The sequence below is a fragment of the Balaenoptera acutorostrata genome, chromosome 14 (assembly GCF_949987535.1).
Source record: "Balaenoptera acutorostrata chromosome 14, mBalAcu1.1, whole genome shotgun sequence".
NCBI lineage: Eukaryota > Metazoa > Chordata > Mammalia > Artiodactyla > Balaenopteridae > Balaenoptera > Balaenoptera acutorostrata.
Window position 1 is genome coordinate 39,633,354 of NC_080077.1, and position 26,609 is coordinate 39,659,962.

Sequence of the window (26,609 nt, forward strand, 5' to 3'; positions counted from 1 at the left end):
TAAAATACATTTTAACACAATTGACAATTGCACAAAGCACTTAATAATTAGACCTGTAACACTGTTTTTCTTAGACTCAACTGAAATAATTGGTTTCCCAAGATGAATCCATGCTAAAATATACAGGGGTTCATTTAATGTCCTGCACTAGAGCGTTACTTGACAACGAGTACCCACTAGACTATAAATTCCATGAGCAGGGACTTTATCAGTTTCTCTCCTTGCTGTGAACACAATGCATGTCACAGAGTCTATTACACAGTAGGATTTCAATGTCTTAACTTTTATCCAATAAATAGTTTCCATACTGAAAGAGGATGGGTATCAAGCATTGAAAGCGAAGAGTGATGAAGATAAAGCAATTTATCCTGTGGAGAAAGAAATTCTTAACAAAAACATTTATTTTAAAATTCTCACAAAGTTAAATATATAAATGTTGAGGCATATCCTAATAATAGTCATTAAGTACACACCAAAGCTCTTCAGACAGCACAGAGTCTACAATATAAGCATTTGCCATAATGTTCTATTAAAACACACATCATACAAATACATATACACATGCACACACATCTTTTAAACCCTTACGTTCGTTCCTTGACTACTTTTACTACTAAATGTAAAATAGATAGCTAGTGGGAAGCAGTCACATAGCACAGGGAGATCAGCTCGGTGCTTTGTGACCACCTAGAGGGGTGGGATAGGGAGGGTGGGAGGGAGGGAGACACAAGAGGGAAGAGATATGGGGACATATATATATGTATAACTGATTCACTTTGTTATAAAGCAGAAACTAACACACCATTGTAAAGCAATTATACTCCAATAAAGATGTTAAAAAATTTTTTTAAATAAAAAAATTTATTAGAGGATATGGCAATTTTAATAAAATATTTTAAATTACAGTGCACTAGCCAACCTGGGATTAAGTTCCTAGTTTGCTTATTTTTTAAACATCTATGCGGCTGCTACCCACTAGCTATCTATTTTATGTTTGGTAGTGTATATATGTCCTAGTTTGCTTTTATCATGCACTACAGATGTCAGAATTGTTGGATGATGAACGCTGCTGGCTCATTATGCAGAACAATTCCTCAATAAAGCAAGCCAGGCAGAAACAATTTCTGATTAAGATTTTTTTGATATTTAATTGCCCCAAGAGTACTGCTGTTTTAGTCTAGATTTTCTTTTTTGCTCTCTTATACAAAACAACAGGGTGATTTGTGCAGGACCATAACTGTTAATAAATTGGTCTGTTTCAACTGCACTAGAGGAAGTTACTTAACATTAACTCATAGTACATCTTAGCAGTCTCCAGCCTCTACTGTCTTTCAGTGCATAACCTTTTTTCCCCTTGAAAACCTATAGCTTAACTTTAATTATCCAGGTATCATTTATTCATCTATTATGTATCTACAATATTGTGCTATACCTTAGTGTTTAAGAGACTAGATTTTAGTCAGAAATGGATTCCAATTCCACCTTCTGCTATTTACTAGTTCTGTGACCAAGGGAAGGCTATTTAAACTTCCTAAGATTTTATTCCCTTACCTGTAAAATGGGGGAAATAATACCTACATCATACAGACATATTGAGGATCAAGTGCAATAATACATGCATAACCCCCAGCATTAATTCTGGCAGATAGCATACGGTAGTGGTTAAGGAAATGACTTAGAGAATACTATTACCTGTGTTCCAACATTAGCATTGTAGCTTTGTAGCTGTGTGAAATGTAGAAGTTACTTACCTTCTCTATATCTGGGTCTCCTCATCAATAAGATGGGTATAGTATTACCTTATTAGTTGTTTAGAAAAGCAAAGGAGTTGATGTATACAAAGCATTAGATAGGGTTTGGCATGTAGTAACAATAGGTGTTGGATAGTATTTAATAAAATGGAAGTGCATGTTACCATAACAACATTAGTGTTGATGCTCACTGCACCTGTTGTGTGCCAGGCACTGTCCTGGGTCCTAGAGGCATAAGGTGAAACACATTCCCCGAGTTTAAGGAACCCACTCTCTAGTGAAGTTTGTATTCTTTCACATGATTATACTATCTCTCCACAAATTCATACAGAGGAACATAATCTTCTAGCTATACAAGTAGCTAAATTCACCCAAAGGAACAGTTATCTACAACTCTTTGGTGAAGGAATGATTTTTTCCCCTCTCAATCTAAGAATGATATAAAACTGGAAAAGGAGATGGAGGAAGGGTGGAACCTAGAAACAATTTTCTCCCATCCTTGATGGGGAACTGCCATCCTCTGCCAGAGAGAAGATAAAAATAAAGTGAAACAACTTTCTTGATCTCATTCTTCAGGAGTTTTCAAATAGAACCATATAAGCTTCATATGATACAAAACCTACACCAAACAAAGGATGTCTGAAATTCCAATCAGCCCATGTCAGAAGCAAGAAACTCAGGGTTGGGGAGGCCATCGTGCTATAAGCCAAGTCTTCAGGGGACAAAATGGCCTAATTAATTGGAGAAGAAAATCAGGATCCAAAAAGACTTCAAAAGGTGGATCGCCTGAACCAAATCTAACAAGATGATGTCAATTAAAGTAATGTGCTTGGAGGAAAAAGCTAAACACAGAAATAAAGAATTATGAGGATAAGGATCTATAAGTAAAGAGATCAGTTTTAAGGGGTTCAGTATGAGTCAGCAATGTGCCTTGGCTGCCTGAATGGCAGCAACAGTGACAACAACAGCAACTAAAGGAAGCCAATGAGGTCTACACTGCAAAGCCAGAATTCTGGAACCTCTATGCAAGTAATGATAGCGTCAGATGTCACCTCTACAATTCTAAACACTGCACCTAAAAGGGGCCACTGACAGACAGAAGAGGACTCCTTCATTCATCTAACTGGTGCCTAGTGAGCATGTTTTGTGTGCCAGGCTCCACTCCAGGCACTGAGGATTCAGAGGAGAACAGGATAGACAAAGCCACTAAAGTCTCCCTGAAGCTTACATTGCAGGACTGGGGGATAAATAACTAAATAAAATCAATCATTTCACTGACTAATAATGAACTATGAAGAAAATAAAGAAGGTGATTGATAGGAAGTGGCTAGAATGAGGAGGAAGTAGAGCTGATTAAGACCTGGTGACTGAGAAAGACCAAAAGACCCTCTTGAGGAGATGACCTTTGATTGGGGCCAGCCATTGGAAGATAGAGGACAAGAATATTCCAGCCAGAGGTGACAAGAATAAAGACCCTTGGATAGGAACAAGCTGGGGAGGCTGAAGGAGAATAAAGAAGGATGTTGTGTCTGAAAGGTAAGGGAGGAGAGAAAAGGTAAATAAACTTAGAGGAGAGAGGTAGGCAGGATCAGATCATGCAGCATATTGTAAGTCTCGATATGGAGTTGATTGTATTCATTGTATAATCAGCCGTCACTTAAAAATTCAAAGCAGAGAAGTGAAATGATCTGATTTATATTTTTTAAATATTATTTTGATTGCCACATGGATAATATAATAAATGGAAGGTAGGGGAGCAGGGTAAAGGTGGAGGCAAAGAGAGCAGGTAGGAAGTTTTGGCGGAAGTGTAGGTGATGGGGGTGCAGCTGAGGCTGTAGAGGATGTGGAGGGAGGTGTGCTCAGAGGAGGGGACCACACTGGTTAACAAGTCACAGAAGGAGGGGCTAAAGGAAATGAGCATTGCTAGCTGGCAAAGGAAAAGACAAAGGGACACCTATGAGAGCTGTCTCCAAATCCTCCTGTAGCTCAGTTCTAGAGTGAGGGCGCTCTGTGTCATGCTGTCACAGAAGAGTAGACAAGATTTATATCAACAACATGAAAGACTCTGTACCTCATGCATTGGAACCTTGTTCCATTACATATAGACTATGTGACTTTGGGGACACAAATATCTGTTTAACAAGGTTGCTGTGAGAATTAAATAAGTGAATGTTACCAAAAAAGGTACCTAGTAAGGGCCTAACTCATGAGAAGTTTATTAAAAATGGTAGATTGTAACAATTATCTCTGTTAGAATTTTAATTTTTATCAGCAGGAACCTATTCTTAGGCAATGGCTTTTAACCATTTTTGCCTTAGACAACTTTGAGAATTTGATGAAATATGCCTTCTCTCCAGAAAAAAAATGCACTATATATACATTTATATATCTATATATACATACATACATTGAAACATATACACACACAGTTTTGAATACAACTTTTATCACTTTACAGACCACTTTGAGAGTCCATCAATGAACCCCTTTGGTGAGAAGAGCATATAACTCAAATTAGGAAGCCTTGTTTTAAGAGGAGGGAGTTGAAAAGCCCAAACTTGATTTAAAGATAAGCTTGTCAATTAGTGGAGAAATTAAAGCCGAAGCTGTTCCTGGCCTTTCCGTTCTCTCCAAGGAGTTGTGGAGCAGCCTGGGGGGAGAAAGGCATCACACCCCGCCCCCCAAGAACAGCAGCACCTGCAGCAGCAAATAAAAGAGGCCAGTCTCAAAGATGCCACTGCATGAGTCAGTGGTGACCAAATGACCCTAAGGCTTTCCTCAGAGAAGGATGCAAGATAGTGTTTGCAGTGACATGGGAGATGCCCTTGTGTCCTCCCTGAATTAGGTGAAGAGAGACTTGTAGGAGCTGTGGTTCCTATATTTCCTGGATACGAAATGAACCAAGAAATAGTATTTGTTATCCAAATGTACCCTGGGCTGGTGTGGCCTGGGGTAGCATAAGAATTAGATGTCTTCTGGAGTGCTACAGAATGCAAACTCAGAGGCAGTTATGCATTTGTGTGTGTCTGGCAACCCCGCTGCCCTCGATCACCAGTAGATTATGGCTGGACATATGTTTTACCCATATTGGATACAAAACGCCTAGGAAAGTTTTTATTACAGACCATGTGTTGAATAGATACCCACTGACGGAAAGAAAACAAACCTAATAACACTATGAGAGTCAAAGCAGGAAATCAGATTCTGACTCAACAATGAATTCTGTAAAGATTAAAGCTGTAGGGAAGTACAGTGTTTTGCCCCAGGAATGGCTAGACAGAAACTTTTAAACAGAAACTTGGTAGAGATGCTGAAAAAAGAACGTAAGCTGTGAATGTTAGTGTTTGAAGCGTGTGTGTGTGCGCACGCTGTATGGATCCCTTCGTTCAACTGAAATCTTACACAGAAGTCCAAAAAATTGTTTAGTTGTCAGTCTCACCGCAGTGGAGATGGGCACGGTCCCCACCCCATACCTGCTTGCCCTGAGGCACTCAACCAGAACCTTAAAGAACAGTTTGAAAAGCCACTGGATTGGCTGACTTCTAAGGGGTCAGCTAGACTGTGAATTTAGAGCAACACTGAGTTGAGGTGACCTTGAACGAATTTATCTTTGACTTGAAACTCCTTAGACATCCGATCACAGGAGCATGAAAGGCTTTAAAGTGTCACCAAATATCTACTTCAGAGAAATATAAAATCTGGAGTTGTATCAGGTGTCCCCACCCTGGCCCAATCCACTTCCCAGCGACCTCCAGCATACCTCTTCATGGACTTGGGGGAGAGTTCCTTCTCTACCTCCTTCACAGGCAAGCTGTAGGAGTCCACACCGTATTCACTGTCGTCATCATACTCATGGTCTAGCAGTGTTCTTGCCCAGGTTCCCATATCATAAGGGGGGAGCATTCCCCCAAACTCAGAGGGCAAAATCTCAGGATGAATCAGTTGGTGTAGACTGTTCAGGTTGTTACCGTGCAAAAATATCTACAAACGCAAGAAGAGGGTGGGAGAAAACACACAGAGGAGAATAAATATCACCCAGATTTTGGGAACTGGGCGGGAGGTGGCGGGGGGAATGGAGGATTGAGGATAGGAAAGCCAAAGCAAGAGTTTTCCATGTCTGTTAAAATATTTAAGCCCCTCATCTACTCTGTGAAACAGGAAGGCTGGTTCTGTAATCCTAATAATTCATATAAAAATCCTGAGGCTCAGGGATTTTAGGTAGCTTCTAGAAGGTCAGATGGTTATTGGTTTAAAGAACTCGAACAAGAAATTTAGTTTCCTGCTTCATAGCTGGGAACATGAGCAGAATCTAATGTGCATGTTGATCTGCACATTATCCTGGTGTTAGCTGTACAAAGCTGGTGATGTGCATAATGAATGCTGTCAAAAGACTCTTCTCATAAGGACTCAACAACTGCTGAGCCCATTCAGGTTATTAAACCCAAAAGCTGTCACCAGTATGGTTTTCTCTTTATCTTCAGTAAAAATAAGAATACTGTAACCACTAAATTACTGCTTTATAATACAAAGTATGTGATGTAAATAAAAGTAGATTAGCATCATCACAATGAAAGGTTGACAGAAGTTTCACATCCCAAAGGACCAATGTTCTATAATGTTACCAGCATCTTCTCTGCTACAGATTTCCATGGTTATCATTCAAATCAGAAATGGAATAATGAGTTGAAACTGTAAAGCTGTGTGTATCTGTTAATTATTCTTATCACTGTCTACATAGAGCTTTCTGTTAAATTGGAGAGTTATTTAAGCTACATACTCAAGATCTGTTTCTCCATAAATGGCTACCTCTTTCCTCTTCTTTCATTTCAATCTCAAGACTTCAGATCAGTCTTCTCTGATAAAGTACTATTGTCACCTCATATAAACTTACATATTTATTTAAAGATTATAATTTTTAAGTGCCTTAGAAATCTCATACTTCAGGTTCAAGATGAACAGGCTAAGATGTTCATCTTGCTTTCCATACTTTTAGAATCCACTGAAGTAAATATACTAGAAAACAAAGACTAGTCTATATCAAATAAAATGAGAGGAATGGGAGTCACCAGTCAACAAGTAATTTCAACAAATTGTGGAAGAGTATAAAAGCACCTGAGAGCGGGTCACTGGCCAAAATGATCACAGCAAGTCGCTGGTGGAATACATAATGTGAGGCTTACAAGGTGGAAGATACTGTCTGCCCCAAGTTAAATCAGGTTAATTGCAAACTTTACACATTCCCCTTCCTACTTACAGAGCACAACAGGAAAACACACACACACTCTCTCTCTCTCCTATAATTTTCCTGGGAAAATTAAGTTCTAGCACCTGAAATCCCTACTTTATTAGGTATACAACCTTTATTTCATCAGATGTACTACTTCATGTCAGAAACTTTCTCTTTCAAGTCATGCAAGAGTTATGGTAATAAATCCTTAGAAAAGTAAATGTAATTCACACTACTTCTCTTTTCACTAACACTCTGTTCCCTCCTCCCTCAACATCACTTTCAGCTTTGGCCTTGTTTCCTCTTTCTCTGAAAAAATAGGGCAACCAGATGAGACCCACCCACTAGCATCTGTGTCCATAAGCTTTGCCTTTGCTCCCAGCACAATGGAAGAATAAACTCTACAAAGGCCAACCCCTCCACCTGTGCACTAGAATTCATTCTCTCTTCCACTCAGTTATATTTCCCAAACAATTCTCTCTTGTCTCTCTCACATCATCAAATTTCCTCCTCTTCTGTATCTTTCCCATCAAAGAACAAACAGGCCAACTCTACTCTTCCCTTCCCCCCCCATACAGATGCATGAAACCTCTCTTGACCTTACCTCTAGTAATTATCCTCTTTTTCTCCTTCCTTTCATTGCAAAACTCATCAAAGGAGTCATCTATATTCATTGTCCAAGTACTTTTGTCCCATTTTTCCTGAATCGAATCCAAATAGGCTTTGCCTCCCACCATTGCATGAAAATAGCTCTTGTCAAGATCCTTCTCACTGCTAAATTCAGTGTCCAATAATTCTCTGTCCTTATTTTTCTTAAACTCTCAGCAGCACTGGATATAGTAGATGGCTCTCCTCATTGAAACGCTTTCTCCCAGGATCTCTTGGTTTCCTTCTATTTGATAGATGCTTTTTTCAGACTCTTTTGCTGGTTATTCTTCACCTCCTCAGCATCTTAACATCAGAGAGCTCCAGGCTTCAGTTCTTGGATTTATTCTCTTCTCTAACTATACTCACTCCTTGGTGATGTCATTCAGTCTAGTGGCTTTAAGTATTGTCCATACACTGAAAATTTATATTTTGAATCCAGACCTCTCTTTTGAACTCCATATTGGTATTTCTACTCTCTATGTGACACCTCCACTTAAATGGTAAATGGAACTTAACATATCCAAGATTGAACTTATAATTCTCTCCCCCAAATCAACTCCTCCCTATTTTCAATGTCAGTTAATCGTACAAATATGCTTCTAATTTCTCAGGCCAAAACATTTGACTCATCTTTTACTTCTCTCATAATCTAAGTTGTCAGTAAATTCTTTTGGTACTACCTCCAAAATCTATCCTGAATTCAAACATCTGAACAACTCCACCCTTACAACCCTAACTCAACTTCCATCATCCTTCACACTGTGTTACTGCACTAGCTTCCTAACTGCTCTCCCGACTTCCACTCTTGCTCTCCCAACTTCCACTCTTGCCACCAACACTCTATTCTCAACACAGCAGCCAGAATGACCATGTTAAAACATCAGTCAGGTCACATTAGTCTGCTCACAATCCCCCATTGGCTTCTTCTTTCTCTTAGAGTAAGTCCTATAAGATCCTCTATGAATTCTTTCTGTTAACACATCTCCTACTACTCACACCCTGCTGCAATATGCCATGCACACATTTGTCTCATCATTTATTGAAGTTTTACTATATTCTCCCCCGTATATATTTTTTCTTCCTCCATTTCATGCAAAAAGTCTGGTTCTTTGGGTCTCCTTTGCCTCAGATTACCTTACAATTATACTTAGGCTGAACTTTTAAATTTAAAAAAATTTAAAATTTTATTTTCCTAAACCATGCCATTGAAGAGATTATGGTAGCTGACCATAATTATGGTAGAAAGAGGGTAGAATATTTTTAAGAATTAGCAAGGAATAGAATAGCAAGCCCACGATTGAGGAAGAAGTGGAAATTTGTCACAACTAGCAGGAAAACCTGTTACCTGTCAGCTCTTGGGGTGTGGCAGGACCACATCCGTGGACCAGCTGAAGAGTGCACTAGGGTAGTGGATTGAAACCTAGCCATTGGGTTCTGGCTTCAGTAAAGATGCTTGGGAGCAGGAGACCTTAATTCAAGGAACTAATACTAGCTTGAACAGTGAGCATGTCAAAAGTGGCCATGATGGATGGGAAGTTAGGCTCTACATGAAAGATTCCAGACACTGGTGAAATTTTGAGAAGGGACCCCTGTGACACCTAAGGTTGACATTTCCATCAGCCCAGCATGTTGGAAATTCAAAGTCTGATTTAATTTAAGAAAATGAAGAACTAAATGTCTACTGTGAAAGATGATTCACGACTCTTTCCTAGGTTTCCTTTTACCAGTTTTTCAGAACATAGATTTACAGCATCTGTATTGTAAGTTGTTGAGTAATACTGTAGTGCTGAATCACTTGGGATTCCAGTAAGGAAATATAATAGCGTTGCATTGTGCATTGATTATATACTTAAAAATTAAAGGTGTTTCAATCTATAATTATTTTCTCATACAAAAATTTCCAAGTCATATAGTTTTAATTAAAATGGTAAAATTCAAATACCTCAGTTCCATCTGGAATAGTGCTAGCAATGCATTCTTGTAGGCATTGTCAAAATCATCAAATTCCATCAAATAACCCCCAACCTAGAGCTTTCCTTTTTTTGTAGACTTGATACTCTTCAGTCTTTTCAACAGAGCAAAATCATGTCAAAATCATGTCACAAGTCACCCTTGCACTCGAAGTCTTTCAAGTGCTCCTCATTTCACTCTGACTGAAAGCCCAGATCTTTACAACAGTGTACAAGACCCTCTATGAGCGGGCACACTACGTTCCTGCCCATCCAGTCCCCTACTATCCTCCCCAGTAGCTCATTCATCTCCAGCTTTCCTGGCCTCCTTGCTGTTTGTCAAATATTCCAGGCCTGTTTCTACCATTGTCTTTGCTAGTCCCTCTACCTGGAACAGTCTTCCCAATACATCCACATTTTCAGCTCTACTACCTCCTAGCTGTGATTTGGAGCAAATGGATTCACCTTCCATGCCTCACTTTCTCATCTATAAAAGGAGGAAAATAATAATGCTTACCCTAAAGCCTTGTTGGAAGGACTAAGTGAATTAACATACCAAGAGTACTTAGAACAGCACGCGGCATAGCGTGAACACTACAAAAGCATTCCCTAGTACAATTTGTACTAAAAGCCCCAGCAGATATTTTGGATCACCTGATCATCCCTTCATAAAACAAAGCTGAAAGTGGTTTTCCTGACGCACATCAATACATTTTTCCCAATTATAAAATGTAAATTAATATGAATCTTGGTGGTAGAAATAATTCCTAATATAAATTATAATTGTTTACAGAATTCTTCCTCCTAAGTTACTAAAACATATTCAACAAATTCATAAACAGAAAACTCTCTGTTCACAAATGTTTGACACCAACACATGCTAACAATGATTTCACCCTCACACTCACAGTAAGGCTTTTATGGCACTGAGATACCTGAAGTGCCTTCTCATTCAGGAGACACATGGAAAATTATCTTCCATATGGATTTAGAAGCAACTATATTTTACTGTGGAACTAATCATTTGAAAATTGGTCACAGCACAGTGGTAAAAATATCTCTAAATGCAGAGCTATTTGGATTCAAATGTTAACTCTACAACTTTACAGCTGTGTAAAATGAATAAGCAAGTTATTTATCCATCCTAAGACTTACTTTTCTCAGCTTTTAAATGGGAGATGATGCTTACTAAGCTTACTTTTCAGAGATGTTTGGAGGATAAAATGAAATAATGTACATTAAAATGCATTTTAAAATATTATCAATAGCGATAAATGTGTTCGGTATTTACAATGTACCATGCACTGCGTTAAATAATTTATATAAATATTCTTATTCTCAGAAAAATGATTATTTTGGAACATACTTTGAATATCCTGATTGTTGGATAAAACTGAATCTTGGAATTCAAGTAACTTGTAATTTAAAGAGATATTAAAATTTCTACACATTAGTATTCTTTCTGAAATGTGTGATTGATCATGACAATCACTACAAAATTATATTAGAGATCACAAAATTCACTATATTCAATGTAATACATATTGTGAAATAACTAACACCTATTTATAACATAAAAAATTATAACTTTTGGCTTTATATTACTTGAAACTAAGTGTACCAATAACAATATAGTAACATGGTATAATAGTTTTTACTTTTAAACCGAGGCTTTAATGTATAATGAATGTGCTAAAATGTTCTCCCCATTTGTGGAAAAGAAAGAGAGCTAGTTTTTAAGTATTTCTTTCACAGATACACTGTTCAGAATTAATCACAAGTTTTTACATTTTGTAAAATATCTTTTACAGTTATAGTCAATACAGAAACACATTTTACCACAGGACATGTTATACATACAGTAGGCATCATAATTTATTGAATGGGGGAGCAGAAAGGAAATAAAAAAACAAAGAAGCAAACAAATACCCTTTTCCGAGTCTTCTCCTTCAGGAAAGGCCGGATCACGGTATACAGGGCATGGATATACCATGGTTGGTTGACAAAATGAATTCCTCCAAATCGTGCTGGGAAACTATCCTAGAGTAACATGGCGGGGGAAAAAAAATCAAAACACGCTTTAAAACACTGAGAAGGTTTAGGGAAGGCCGTATGGTATACAAATTTGTTATTCTGCACACTTAAATGATTATCTGCATAGCTAAGGAGAAGAAAGAAGGAAGAACCTTACTGCAATTAAACATTGTAACTTTCATACAGAAACTGAAGCAATATGTAATAAAGCACATCTTTCTCAAGAATAGGTTGTTGATAGGAATTTCAGCATTTTTAGGAGTGCCACGTTTTAAGCCTGCAAACTGCTAACAGTCATTATAGACCAAGAAATACAAGTAAAAGACTTTAGAAATTTGTCAAATAATGAATCTATGTTAGATAAGTGTATATTAAAATGTACTTAAATTAAAATGTTTTACTAAATTTCAATGTAGTTATCTATAATGTGAGGACGGCCAGATATCAAAACTCACTTTATTCTCTTTATTTTATTACCAGCTTTACTATAAACACTTTCCTTTCCTTATTCCAACTACCAAAAAAAGGAAACATGCTTAAGCAAAATAAAAACCTGGAATTGTAGTGTAAGAAATTTGCACATGCATTTTGCCAAGTTAAAGGAAAGTCAAACCCTCTGAGCTCACCCAACAGGAGGAAAACGGGGCTATCACAAAGCCAGCCTCTCCTTCAGCAATAACTCAACCATGGAAGGTCTGCATCTGAAGTGACGAAGAGGTATTTTCCTCCTTTCTGTGACTAAATAGGTGCATCTCAAGTCCACCCCAAAATCTGAAGAGAATCCTTAAGCCAAATAAATTACAACATTTGACAGTGCTACGGATTCTATGTAAATGGACCTAGATTTTGCTACTGGTTCAAAATTCCACGCTGAACTGACTACAAAAGTCTCCTTTAAAAAACTGTACCACTAGAAGTGTCTCTCGAGTGGCATCATAATAATTGGCCTACATCTAGATTCTACTGAGAACATAAACAGGAACAAAAGAAAAGAAACTGAAATAATTGTAGATCTATTTTCTTAATTTAAATTTTCTCTTGAACAAGATTCAAAAGATTTAAAAACATGCATGGTGTAACATCATTAAATTATTTTGTTTTTAGGGGACACTTATAAGCGTTAGAAATTAATTAGTGATTTTATATATTGATTTTTAGAGTCAACAAACATTTTTTCTGCAACGAAATTTCTATCTTCGAGAATAACACACTATGAAAAAACCACAGTACTTCAAATAATAAATACATTCGTAAGCTGTGTCTTGTTTTATGTCAGTCTCTTACTTCTTTTATAAATTTGTAGCTTTCATTCATCAAAGGAGTATTACAAAACAGAAATGAATCAGGTAGAAATGCAGGCATAGTGTCTTTTAATTTTTTTAATTTTTATTTTTTCAGCTAAATATCCTTTTATTTTCATATGAAAAAATACATCTGACTTCCACATAGCAGGTTACTTTTAAAAAAATTTTTATTGGAATATAGCTGCTTTACAATGTTGTGTTAGTTTCTACTGTACACAGGCATAGAGAACAAACATATGGATACCAAGGGGGAAATGGGGGGGGGGGATGAATTGGTACATTGAGATTGACATATATACACTATTGATACTATGTATAAAATAGATAACTAATGAGAACCTACTGTATAGCACAGGGAACTCTACTCAATGCTCTGTGGTGACCTAAATGGGAAGGAAATCCAAAAAAGAGGGGATATATGTATACATATATGATTCATAGTATCTTTTAAAATTATGACATTTTTATACATAAAAAGAAGATAAATAATGTATATACAATAAAGAGAATACTAATATGTGCCCTCCACTCAGCTTAAGAAATAGAATATAGTTGGTAACCTTGAAGATCACTGTATTTATATATTCTTTCACTTTCCCCACATTTAAAATTTTCACATTGTATTTCATATATAAGCATTTCTCTTGCTTATCTCAATATTTTATATTTTATTTTATAAATGTTATAAATATAATATTTATTATTTTTATTTTGCATATTTTATTTTTATATTTTTGCTATATATATATATATATATATATATATATATATCCCTTAAAACATACTGTTAAGTTTTTTAAGTATTTAAACTTTATAAAAATGTCATAGTGAATGTGGTCGCGTAACCGTGTTTTTGCGGTTCGTTGTATTTGAAATTTAAACATGTTGTGCATAGCTATAGTTCATTGTCACTGTTGTATAGCATACCATTGCATGGAACACCACAGTTTATTTTCTTCTGTCCCTGCACGTTGTTTTCCAAATTTTCGGTTTGTTTTGCTATCACCAACACAGCTGCTCTGCAGACTTCATTCTCAGACGTGTCTCTTGTGCATGTTCAGGTGTACGTGCAGGATATTTATCTAAAAGTGTTAACGTTGAGTCCTAGAGTGTATACAGTTCAACTTTACAAAATTGTTAGGAGCAAACTGCACCAGTTTATACTCCTCTTTCCCCCAGTAATGCAGGAAAGTTCTGGCTGCTGCACATACTACACTTGGTATTATCCATCTTTCTAACTTCTGCCAATCTAGTGGGTGTAAAATAGATTCTCATGACACTTTAATTTGTTAGTTGCTTGGTCTTTGCTCATTTTAATTCCATCATTAATAACATTGTTTGATAACATAACCATTTTACACAGAGGTATTTTGTTTCTGGGTCCTTGAGGGCCTGAATTTGTTATCTCTGCTGATCTTGTTCATGATATCTTGTTTATGGTGGATCATATTTGGCTAACATTAATACTTGGGAATCCTGAAAGAGCTAGTTTGAGGACGCTTTTCTCCCGACAAGATCTATATTAGCTCCCACCAGGTTCTATCCCTGGATATGGGAGAGGCAGAGAGGTTCCTTAAACGTTTCCTGGCCAGCAGGGATTTTCCCAGCACAACCTTTCCCTGAGGATGCAGCACCTGGAGGAATGCAGGTTCTCACATCCAGTCCCCAACTTGCCCTCAGTGTGTGCAGGCCTCACGTCTGCTCCTGCCCACCGCGCACCCCCAGCAATCATTACTCTCCAAAACTCTGGGTTCCTATAGTCAACACTGGCCTCCAGAACCACTCAAGCTTCCCTTATTCTGTTTCTTTCCAGTAGACTCCATGTGCTTGTCTCTGTTGGGACTTGTTTTATGTTCACCAGAGTTCAGTAGAGCATCTAGACATATTTTCATTGTGATTTATTCAACATCTTGGTGCTTCATGGCAGGGAGATCTTTAAGAATTTTTAACCAACAGCACTACCTAAAGCAGAACTACTTAGTACACTTTTAAAATATACTCCTGAGTGAGCATTTGATCTCTAGAACAAAACTGAATGAACACCAGCTATCAGGTTTTTAAGCCAGAAGTCTTAGCTCAGTGATTTTTAAACTTTGAGAACCACTTGAAGGTCATGCTTCTACTACTGTGAACAAAGAATATACACGTGTAAACACATAACTTACACATGATGCCATGGATTCCTTGGACACATCTTTGAATACAGAATGACTTGGTCAGTACCAAATCACAGTTAAGACAGTGTGAAAGAGAAAGGAAAGTACTGACTTTGCAATCAAGTAGACCTAGGTTAAAATTCTGACTTAACACTCTCTGTGTTAAAAAGGTATCAAAGTATCAAAGTCCAAAACAAGGACATAATACTTGATTCCTTCCTTTCCTCACTGTAATATCACTCATTGCCTTTCTCTTTTTCTTCTCCTTGTGGTATTACCATTATACACATGGTACACCTTTTGTAGTTGCCCTGCAGCCCTTGGATATTCTGTTCTGGTTTTTTTTCCCCTTTGTTCTCTTTGCATTTCAGTTTTTGAGGTTTCTATTGATATATCCTCAAGCTCAGAGATTCTTTCCTTAGCTATGTCCAGTCTATTAAAAAGCCTATCAAAAGCATTCTTCATTTCTGTCACAGTTTTTGATCGCTAGCATTTCTTTTTGGTTCTTTTTTAGGATTTCCTCCTCTCTGCTTACATTGTCCATCTGTTTTAGCATGCTATCTAGTTATCCATTAAAGCCCTTAGCATATTAATCATAGTTTAAAATTCCCAGTCTAATAATTCCAATATCCCTGCCATGTCTCATTCAGATGCTTACCCTGTGTCTTCAAATTTTGTTTTCTACCTTTTTTCAGTTATGACTTATAATTTTTTCTTGATAGCCAGGCATGATGTACCAGGTAAAAGGAACTATTGTAAAAGGCCTTCAGTAATAAAATGGTAAGGCGTGGGGGAAGGTAAAGCATTCTATAGTCCAGTGGATTAGCTCTTGGGCTTTTAATGGTCATGTGCCTCTGGACTGTTAACTCACAAGTGTTTCTTGATTTTTTTTCTCCCCGCTTGGGTGGAACAGGATGGCTAAAGTACCTGGAGTTGGGCATTTGCCTTTTCCCATGTGGAAGACTAAAGTTGGGAGTTTCCCTCCCCCGCAGGTCAGTTAAGCTCTAATAATACCCCAGCAGGTTAGGCTCTGGTTACCTGGTTTCTCCTGAGAGCAAGCCTTGGTGAGTAGAGCAGAGTGCTATGGCATATGTAAAAATGGTTCCTTTTCCCCTCCTCCTGATGCAAACACAAGGGGATTTTTCTCAAATATTTACTGGGAGAACTTGGTCAAGATCCTGGAGGTAAATCTCACAAAAGTGTGGAGGGCCCCCCTATACCTGCCCCTCTCCCTGGAGCTTTTAACTCTGCATTTTATACAATGAGCCTCCAGCAATTCGTCATTAACAATTCAGGTTGTCCTTCTGCAGATTGGCTCCCACGTGGGTTTCTGATCATGACTTTCTGCCCCAATAAGCCAAGACTCCCTGTATTCACCTGTTTCTCTAATCTTGGGGGGTAGGGGATTGCCCTGTGTCCTCACACCACTTTTATAGATCTAAGAATAGTTGTTGATTTTTCAGTCTGTTCAGTTTTTTCCTTGTGAGGACAGAGTGGTGATTCCAAGCTGTTTATATTAGGAACTGGAAACCAGAAGTCTGATCCCCTTTATTTCTGATCACACCTCAAGTCTTGCAGTATTTATGCCCCCACCTCTGTGTAGCTTCATATTTTCATATTCACCTTCCATATGATGCCAATGTGATCATAGTAAAATCCAAAACCTACTACCTCCATTCCACTCCTTAGTACCATGTCACTTCCCCCCATCCCCTTCATGTCTGTTCATGTTCACATGCTGTTTTATCACTTGTTGATTCTGTTCCTTCTCATACGCATCCCTCCCTTTTTGTATCATGTGCTCTTACTAATCCCTTAAGAATTAGCTCAGGCAACATCATTTCCAGGATCTTTTGATCCTTTTCCTGACTTCTCATCCCACTGCTCTCACATAAAAGCCCATCTCTACCATCACAGTGCCTAAGTCCATCACTGCACTTGCCATGAGATACTAAAATTGTCTCTATTTATCTGCCTCCACTACTAAATTGTGAGCTCTTTGAGTGCAGAGGTTGTGTGTTCCATATGGTCTGTTGGTGCTGGGCCGGGCATCCATTTCCACCTACTTCATGCCCCACCTAACAGAGCAGGGGATGGAAGGCTAAAACAGGAATCTATGTTAGCTAGGGTTCTGACTAGGTGAGATCTGTCAATGAGATGCACTTGAATAAGATTTAAAGGACTAAAGGGAGGCAGCAGTCACCTTCCTGTGCAATGACAGCTGCTAAGCAAGCTCTAGAAGAGCAATTGTTTACAGTGGTATCTGCATACCACCTTCCACTTTCTAGTTACCACATTTGGAAGGTAAAAGTCTGCTGGGACATCAGCAGTAAGAGGGCGAAGACATCAGTTTCTTGACCTCTGAATCACATCTGCAGGGTTGTGACCTCAAAACCAAGAGAGCAGTCACAATCCTAATTTTCATTCCTCCTGCTCTTCCAAGGAGGTCTTAAGGACTCACTCACTGCATTTAAGTCCATTTTTCCTTGAACTATCCGGAGAGATTTTTGCTCTGGGCACTGAATGCTGATCCAGACTGTGCCTGATTCATCCTTATACTCCCAGCATTTTGAAAACCTGTGTATGTGTAGGTGTGTGTAAGCTAGATGAATATTTATTAAATGAAATAGGTTCTGATATTTATTATTTAAGCAAACTATTTATATTCTCTGAGCTACAATTTCTTTATCTGCAACATGGGAACAATATTTAACAGGACTGCTAATGGGTCACCATTGGTGTCACTCATTGAGCCCACCTTCTTGGTGCTGAGCTACCACATTAACTCCCACTTTACACATGTGGAAATGACCATGGTGGTAATTTTATGACATAGTTTATTGGGCAATTGTTTGGCCCTAAATAACACTACATAGTACAAAATAATAATCAAAATATTAAGAATATACAGTATGTTGATCATTGGCTCTGGCCACACTGCTCTTCACTGGAGACAAGGAAATAAGTGCTTTGCAATTAGTGAGAATATAGCCAAAACGGGCTGAAAAGAGTTAATAGAATTTCTACCTTCCAAAAGCTTTTGTCAATTCACCTACTTCCATTCATTTTTCCTTGAGCAGAATACTTTGTGCTTGAGGTACAGATTGTCTGGTCTGAATTCTTCAGTTAATGGAAACTTGACCCGCCAAAGCTCTAGTGGAATTCAGCATCTCTCCAAGCCGCTGCTGCCCACAAACTCAAATAATTATCCTTCTTTGGGAGGAGGTGGATTTGGAAGTACTTCCAGCATGTAATATGTGGGTTCCCTTAAGAGTTGACTGCCATGGCAAACAACTGCAAAATGAGCTCAATCAAAGCAAAGCCTTGATCTTCTACTCATTGGCATATAAGCACTATGGACACAATAGACTTTGGCACCATGGGCATCATATAGAGGGGTAAACATATTTATATCTATCAAATATACATAAGAGAATTATTCACATATTTCTAGCAAAAAAAATATGTTTGCCTTAAATATCTAGCTATTCAAGAAAAAAAATTAGAGAATCTGAACGATTAGCATGTAACTCAAATTTTTAACTGATTTTGATGAAATATAAAAATTGTGTATTAAGATTAACACTACTATGAGTAAATTGTCAGATTTGAGAACATGAATCAATATAGTTTCTGGTGTAATTAAAGTTTGAGGTCATAAATGTGAGGAAAATGAACTTTTCTATTATTACATCACAACTGTGGTCTTGTTTCACAAGTAAGACTATCTAGGACTCCTAAACCAGACTGTCTAGGATTCCTCAACTTCTTCTTAAACTTATCAACTGGGTTTAAGAATTGTCCTCAATGTGAACATGGGCAAAAATTGTATTTGTAACTCACCCATTCAGAATTAAATCTATTTGGCCTTTTTTAATGTTTGTTTTTCGTTTCCTCTTTTCTTGCGCTTTTTGTAGCACTTAGTTTCAACTACTATATGAGCTATGGCAAAATGCATTTAGTGATAAGTTGTAGCACCAGCACCTAGAAATTACACCTTTAATTCCACAACTCTACTTCTGAAGTTATACTAGGATCAAAAATATTGGACTATTCTTTTATGATGCTTTTAGTATAAATATAAAACAGGTTTGTTGTAGAAATTTTGAACACAAATTAAAATATAATTTTTAAAAAGTCACTCATAACCTTACCACCTAGAGACAAAAGCAATACTCTAAGCATCTTGGGGTATGCCTCCATTTCTTTTCAGTTATGTTTTATATAGATGACATGAAACTCTAACAGTCTGAAATTATGATAATAGATTTTTTTATAATGGCTCATATGTGTGCAACATATACCATATCACTTTCTCTAAAAGTATGAGTAGGTATAGAAAGTAGGTGATTATTGTAGCAGTTGGTACTACTGGTTCCTTAGGTAGGATCAACATTAGCTTCCTTCAGATATGTTCAAACTTCTTAAGATCGGTCTGCTTCGATAGCTAGTGGGAAGCAGCCGCATAGCACAGGGAGATCAGCTCGGTGCTTGGTGTCCACCTAAAGGGGTGGGATAGGGAGGGTTGGAGGGAGACACAAGAGGGAGGAGATATGGGGATATATGTATACATATAGCTGATTCGCTTTGTTATACAGCAGCAACTAACACAACATTGTAAAGCAATTATACTCCAATAAAGATGATAAAAAAATAAAAATAAAAACTTTGAAAAGAAAACATAAAAAATATGCAATCAAAAGATGAAGAGAAAAAAGATATAAAAGATGGTGTTAAGTAGTTATTAAGAATATGATGTTATTTGTATAGATTTTATGATATTTGTGGTATGTGTCAGCTTCTTAAAATGTCTAGTTTATAGTGATTCATTTCTTCATTATGAGTAAAATTTCATCTTGTATCTGAAAAACAACAACAAAAAAAACGATTGTTCTGCTTTGACGTGCTAACCATACATGTTTTGCTAAATATGTATACTGAGGGTGTTCTTTCTAGATGGTAAAATAGTATTTTAATACCTCACATCCATCTTTTAGAATGTTGTATTAGCTATTTGTCTACATGTTGTACCCATCTTCAGAAGGTTAAGATTCCTGAATGAAATCATCTTTGTTCTAGTTCCAAAGCCCTGCTCCCATCCCCAACTCTAGCACCCTGCGTAGTGTCTGAAACTGAAAAGAATGGAACTATAGTTGCGATCCCATATATTTAGTGTCATCAGTAGTGGACAGACAGATCCAGGCAAGTCATTCAACTGCATTCACAAGGGAAACAAAAATTTTTACCAAAACATTCTAACTAGTGCCTTCTGCCAAACTGTAAGAAGGCAGACAGGAAAGTATTTAATTATCAGCTAATTGGTATGTCTTTTTCTGTGCCTGTCTCATAACTTGTAATAAGCCATATGTAAATGAATGTAAATGACATATTGAAAACAAAGGATCTTGACCCTGGTATGGAGATAAGAGAGTTTACATTGAAATTGTACACATGCAGGAGGATGCTTCATCTCCATCCTCTTAACTTCGAACTGTCCATTAAAACCTCATGCTCTCCAGGTAGGCATCAAATAAAGGAACTTAGATGGAAAAAATTGTGTAGAAACAAAATTTCACCAAAAAGAAGTAATTACTCTGATATGTAGGGAAACAATAATGATTAACATTTTCTACAACCAGTTTGTTTAACATTTAGAGTTTGTCATCAGAGAAAAGAGAAAAAAATAAGCGAATGCTTGGTAAAATGACTAGTGAATTCCTGTTTCAGAAAACAAGTCAGCCTTCAAAGATATATCACATTGTATTTCAAAATAAGCACTTAGCAAAGCTTTTTATTTGATGAGCAATCTCTGAAACAAAATGCCTGTAAATTACAGATTTAAATTTTTATGATTCCTCAGAAAACAGTGTCTTAATTTTTTTTTTTAAAGGATATTCTTTTTTTTTTTAAATTTTTTATTTTGTTTATTTATTTATGGCTGTGTTGGGTCTTCGTTTCTGTGCGAGGGCTTTCTCTAGTTGCGGCAAGTGAGGGCCACTCTTCATCGCGGTGCGCGGGCCTCTCACTATCGTGGCCTCTCTTGTTGCGGAGCACAGGCTCCAGACGCGCAGGCTCAGTAGTTGTGGCTCACGGGCCTAGTCGCTCCGCGGCACGTGGGATCTTCCCAGACCAGGGCTCGAACCCGTGTCCCCTGCGTTGGCAGGCAGATTCTCAACCACTGCGCCACCAGGGAAGCCCCAGTGTCTTAATTTTAATAAGTGTTTTAAGAAACATGGATTAACCATGATGGATCATTTAAAAGAGTGATGAATAGGATACATTAATTTCCCGTTAATAAGCGGCACTCTTTTTAGAATTAAAATTTTTTGAGATATGAATATATTTTGAAACGATTTTACCCTTATAAAGGTTAAAATCTGAAATCCAAATACACACTAAAATATAGATACCTTTTTAGGTTAAATTTTTAAATTTGAAAATTGACGTTCTTAGATTTGCATACTTTACAGTATCTGTTTGTTTTAAGATCTCTGGCAAAACGTCAGCTCTTGTTTAAAGTGTCTATCATGAATACAAGTGTGTCAACATGAATTTCCATTAAGGGTGACCAACAGAATGTGCTCTACCCAAAGGCAAATGCGTATCATTTACGACATTTCTATTTTAAAAAGTAGCCACTTTCCTTCATCCCATGTGCATCAATATTCGGCTAGAGAAGATTTTATGGCACCACGACTCCTAACAAATGTCTCTTTTGCCCTGTCGCTCTCCTTTGATAAAATTCAGTTCCCATCATAGAGATATGCTAGCTTTGTTCTTTTTCAGCTTTGTCTGAGGGTGTTCTCTGTTTTGTTTTGTTTTTTTAAGTTAATTTGAAATGATGCCCAAGTGCAATGATGTTGCCTGATATTCTCCTTTCTGGGGAACATAAAAGAAAACTCAGAGGGACTCAATGGAGGGCTCTATCTTCTCAATGCAAATAACTAGGAAAACTGCTATAGGACTCTAAGGTATTAAATGATCATGTCCTTTAAACTGTGAGTGGACACGTGCTGTAGGGAGAGCAGGTCGCACACCAACATTTTGAAGGCAGGGGCATTTGACTGCATTGCTTTGGTGATTGCTTGGACTGAGAGAGTCTTCCAACTTCCACTCCAGAGGACTGGGAGGAAACTTCTCTGGGTCACTCAGAACCCAGGGGTGGCCAAGGACTGCTCCAGCTCACAAAGCTACAGGCCTAGAGAAAGGGAAGGAGTGATCCTTTCCTCACCCAGGACGGCACATGATTATCATCTGCTCACATGAAAACGAGAATTTTGTAATGTTCTTATTGTTGTAATTTTAATGTAGACCATCATTTCCCAATTTTTAATTTTGTTATAAAAAGCTTAAATACAGTATAGTTGGCTTGCCTAAATCTACAAAGAATAACCTCACTTCCTCTCTCACCAGTAAATTATCACTTGTAAATAATGGTTATACACTAATTCCACAGGAAAAAAACACAAATGTTATTCCATTTTTTCCTATTCCTGTTATGTTTCGAACACATATATTGAGGTAATCCATAACTCTTGGCTTCTAGGTGCCAGGGATAAATCCACGTACCATTTAGGTAAATGTCTCTGTCAGCAAAAGTATTCCTGTCCCTCCCTCCCAGCCACTTAATCAGAATTATTAAATAGACCAGAGGGATTACTATGGGGAGAAAGCCTATGAGATTATATTATGACTATATGATGAGGGTCTCTGAAATTTGTGGGCTGGAACTGACTAATCTTTTTCAAAATCTCAGGTATATTCTAATTCCAGACAAATCACTGTTTTATTATTGTGTTCTTGTGCCTATAGTTGATCATCTGGTGTTGGTTAACTTTGGTTCAAGTACAACCCTTCCCATCCTGGGAGGAACCCTGGAACACAATGTTGGTACATTACAGTGGATAAATCCCTATACCAAGATAAAACTCTCAAATTACACTGGTGACACAGTGACATCAACTTTGCACATGGAAGGGTATGTCTGAGTCTTGAGTACAGTAAAATACAGACAGCTTAAAGTGGGATATTATATAAAATATTCCTCCTCGAAAGAGCACTACCTAGATAAAAAAGTTTCTTAAAGTAAAACCAACACTGAAAATTAATTTGTAGCATGTTTAGTCATCACATAACTGAATGAGCAAGAAGATCTCACTTTCATGAGCAAAATAAGTTGGTATTCTCCCCAGCTATTTTTTCTGTCAGAGAAGGTTGAAAACAGATTGAAACAAATCATAGCAACAGAGCCTTGACACAAAGACACAAGACTTATTTAAGTTAGTCTCTGCTGGTGTGTGTCTGGTACATGCAGGAGGTGAGACAGCCAAGAGGACAGGACACAAAGCCATTCTCACACCTCTTCACAATCCATGAAGTACCAATTTCAATCAACTATAACAGCAGGAGAGAACCCAAAGTCAAAACTACCACCTTATAAAAACACTAGGTTCTTTTATTAAAACTGAACACAAAGCAAAGGTAACAGATAATCAAAATAGAATATATAGTAATTTTCTATGACCTGCACCTTGAGTCTTGTGGCTTCAGTCTATGTGTTAGCTGCAGCAAGACAGCCTTACTTTTACCCCCAGCCAGTATATCAATAATGAATTAGGTCTCCCACTTGACTTTTAAACTACTTTAGTAACACACATTCAGAAGTGCTGACGTTCTCATATTCGAAATTGCCAAAGGGGAAAGAAGCAGCAGAACTTCAGCCAGAGGAATTCAGAAGAGCAAATTATAAAAATAATTAGGCAGAAGTCCTTAAGTGAATATTTCAGGACACTCCTGCCTACATCAGGCAGGTGAAACTGGCCAAGATCGTTTGTAATGGTGAAACTCAGTGCTGCAAGGGTTTGGCAAGACAGGATCTGTCATATTCTGTTAAGGAAATAGAAATTGGTGAAACATTCCTGAAAGAAACCTCAAAGCATGTACTTTATTTCTCCTAAGACCATTTCTAGAAATAAATTATAAAGAAATTATCATTAATTGGGGCAAAATTTTCTGTACTTGAATGTTTTGTACATATTTTGTAATGAGGAAAACACTGGAAGCAATTTAAATTTATTTAACAAAAGAATGAATAAATGAATAGTATATTTATAATATATAATACTAAAGAGCCATTGAAATGGCATTTTCAAAGAATTCTTAATAACAGAAAACAATCAAAATATAATATTAGGCAATAAACCAGGAAAAATCTTTATTTTAACAAAGAATATAAAAGAATTAGAAATATACATCAAATATTGGCCTGGTTAACTCTGTGTAATAGAATACTAGATGACTTTTATTTTATTCTTTGTATATTTTATATTTTTTAAATGTTCCGAAATGACCATACACCACACACACACACACACACACACACACACACACACACAAGCATACACACACATATACACTTAGAGAAATATTTTTTAAAAATCAATACAAAGACAACACAGAACCCTAAGCATTGATTAATGCTAACAAATATTTACGGAAAACTGCTCAAGCCTAGGAAACGTAAGGGGAATACGAATGAAGCAGAGTCCTTACTTTGAAGGAATTTATATTCTGGTAAAGAGAATAAGCAATGTAAACCAAGGAAAGATAATGTTCACAAAATGTTATAAGGTTTAAAGGAGAGAAAGGACGACAGATTGAACAGAAGTTGGAATGATGAGGAAAGAACTCCCAAAAGAGGTAGTATTTGGAATAAATCTTAGGGTGTCGATGAGAATCTGGTCGCTGTAGATGAGGCAACAGAGTGAGTGGAAGAGAGCATCCCAGAGAGAAGGAGCGGTGGGGCTAGACACGGGGAGACGGGGCCACCCTCGGGATCCAGTTGCCAGGACTGTTCGTCTGGAGTTGAAGGTAAGTGTGAAGAAGTGTTGGCAGTACGGCTGAGAAGACGGTTTTGCAGGCCACCTGAACCACCCAAGCTGTCTCACAGAAGAGTTCGTGTGCACCTTGCACTAGGTCTCCTTGAGAAGACTGGCATGTTGCAGTCGTGCTGGGGGAACATTAATCTAGCAGGGTTGTGTAGTTTGTTATGGAAATTTGACATTTTAATATTTATGTTTTAGGGCAACCATTTTAACGTAGAGACATTCTGTCTCAGGTTAAGAATAAAAAACAACTAGAGTGTTAGTTTTGTCGTTTTGTTTTTTAATGACCAAGTGATGTGTGACACACACATCCATCCACCAGGTCCTCCCATCATGCTCACCTACCGCATGCTCACCTGCAGCAGGGATAAGGTGGTGGGGGTTAGGGATGGGATGGGGCTGGAGTAAGACTTGGGAACCAATGGAGATAAGGATGGAATAAGAGTCCTGGGTGTCTCTGGTGCACATTTCTTGGAATATGAAACAGTGATTTTTATGTTTTCACCTGCCCAATTCGTTTGATGAAGTCTTGCAAAATATCCTACTTTGGGCTTCCCTGGTGGCTCAGCGGTTGAGAATCTGCCCGCCAATGCAGGGGACACGGGTTCGAGCCCTGGTCTGGGAAGATCCCACATGCCGCGGAGCAACTAGGCCCATGAGCCACAATTACTGAGCCTGCGTGTCTGGAGCCTGTGCTCCACAACAAGAGAGGCCGCGATAGTGAGAGGCCCGCGCACCGCGATGAACAGTGGCCCCCGCTTACCACAGCTAGAGAAAGCCGTCACACAGAAATGAAGACCCAACACAGCCATAAATAAATAAATAAATAAATAAATAAATAAAAATTTAAAAAAAATATCCTACTTTACTTGATTTCAAGTAGGGAGAAAGGGAGGATGGACACATGAGGTCAAGCCTATTAGCACCATGCAGGTAACAAAGCTGAATGTGAGTCATATTAAGGTGTTAACTATAAAAGGAAAACATGATACACTCGTCAGAAATATGGTGAATACTGAAGAGGGAGCCTACAAGAGAATGGCTGAAAGTAGGCTGGTACATTTTAATCTTGGTTAGTTGAGAAACCACTACTTGTACTAGAAACTGAAAGAGGAAAAGGATTATATTTGAGGGGAAGTGTGATATGTCGAATTTCAAGTGGCAGTAGGCCATGTGGCGATGTCCCCAAGTTTGGATAGCTCAGACTGGAGGAGAGATATAGAAAAGCAGAAACAGAGCAAAAAATGGAGATGCATGAATACACTGAAAAACATTTTAAAAGGCTACAGACACCTGTAAATTTTAAAATGATAATAATACACATCTGTCTCCCTAATTGAAGTTCTTGACCAATATCATGTTGCCGGCATTGGAGAGCAGAGGTCACTGAAGCCAGTGTGATGTTTTCCAATCATTTGCCAGAACATTTTTAGCTCTACAAACTCCTTCCAAGACTATGTGGTGTCCATATGGATGGTGAGGCAGTGGATTATAAAGATAGCTTGAGAGGTTCTAAAGATGTTCAGGCACGTGTCCTTCAAAGAAGCACATATAAAAAACAGCACGGCCGAGGCTCAGGGTGTAGGCAGCCCCTCTGTCTGACACTGCTAATGAGGAGCTCCCATTCAGCCTCTGAATGTCTCCTGCAAGGCCAGG

The 26,609-nt window shown here is 37.8% G+C and overlaps 1 protein-coding gene across 3 annotated transcripts in view; it reads right to left on the reverse strand.

The window, feature by feature from the left end:
- Positions 1-26,609, reverse strand: part of CLVS2 (clavesin 2) — an 87,907-nt gene that overhangs the window by 20,094 nt on the left and 41,204 nt on the right. For all 3 annotated transcript variants that reach the window (XM_057528097.1, XM_007190788.3, XM_007190789.3), the window contains 2 exons: positions 11,505-11,615; positions 5,512-5,732 (listed from right to left, as the gene is read on the reverse strand). In XM_057528097.1, coding sequence (XP_057384080.1) covers positions 5,512-5,732; positions 11,505-11,615 — 332 coding nt within the window. The remainder of the gene's footprint in view (positions 1-5,511; positions 5,733-11,504; positions 11,616-26,609) is intronic.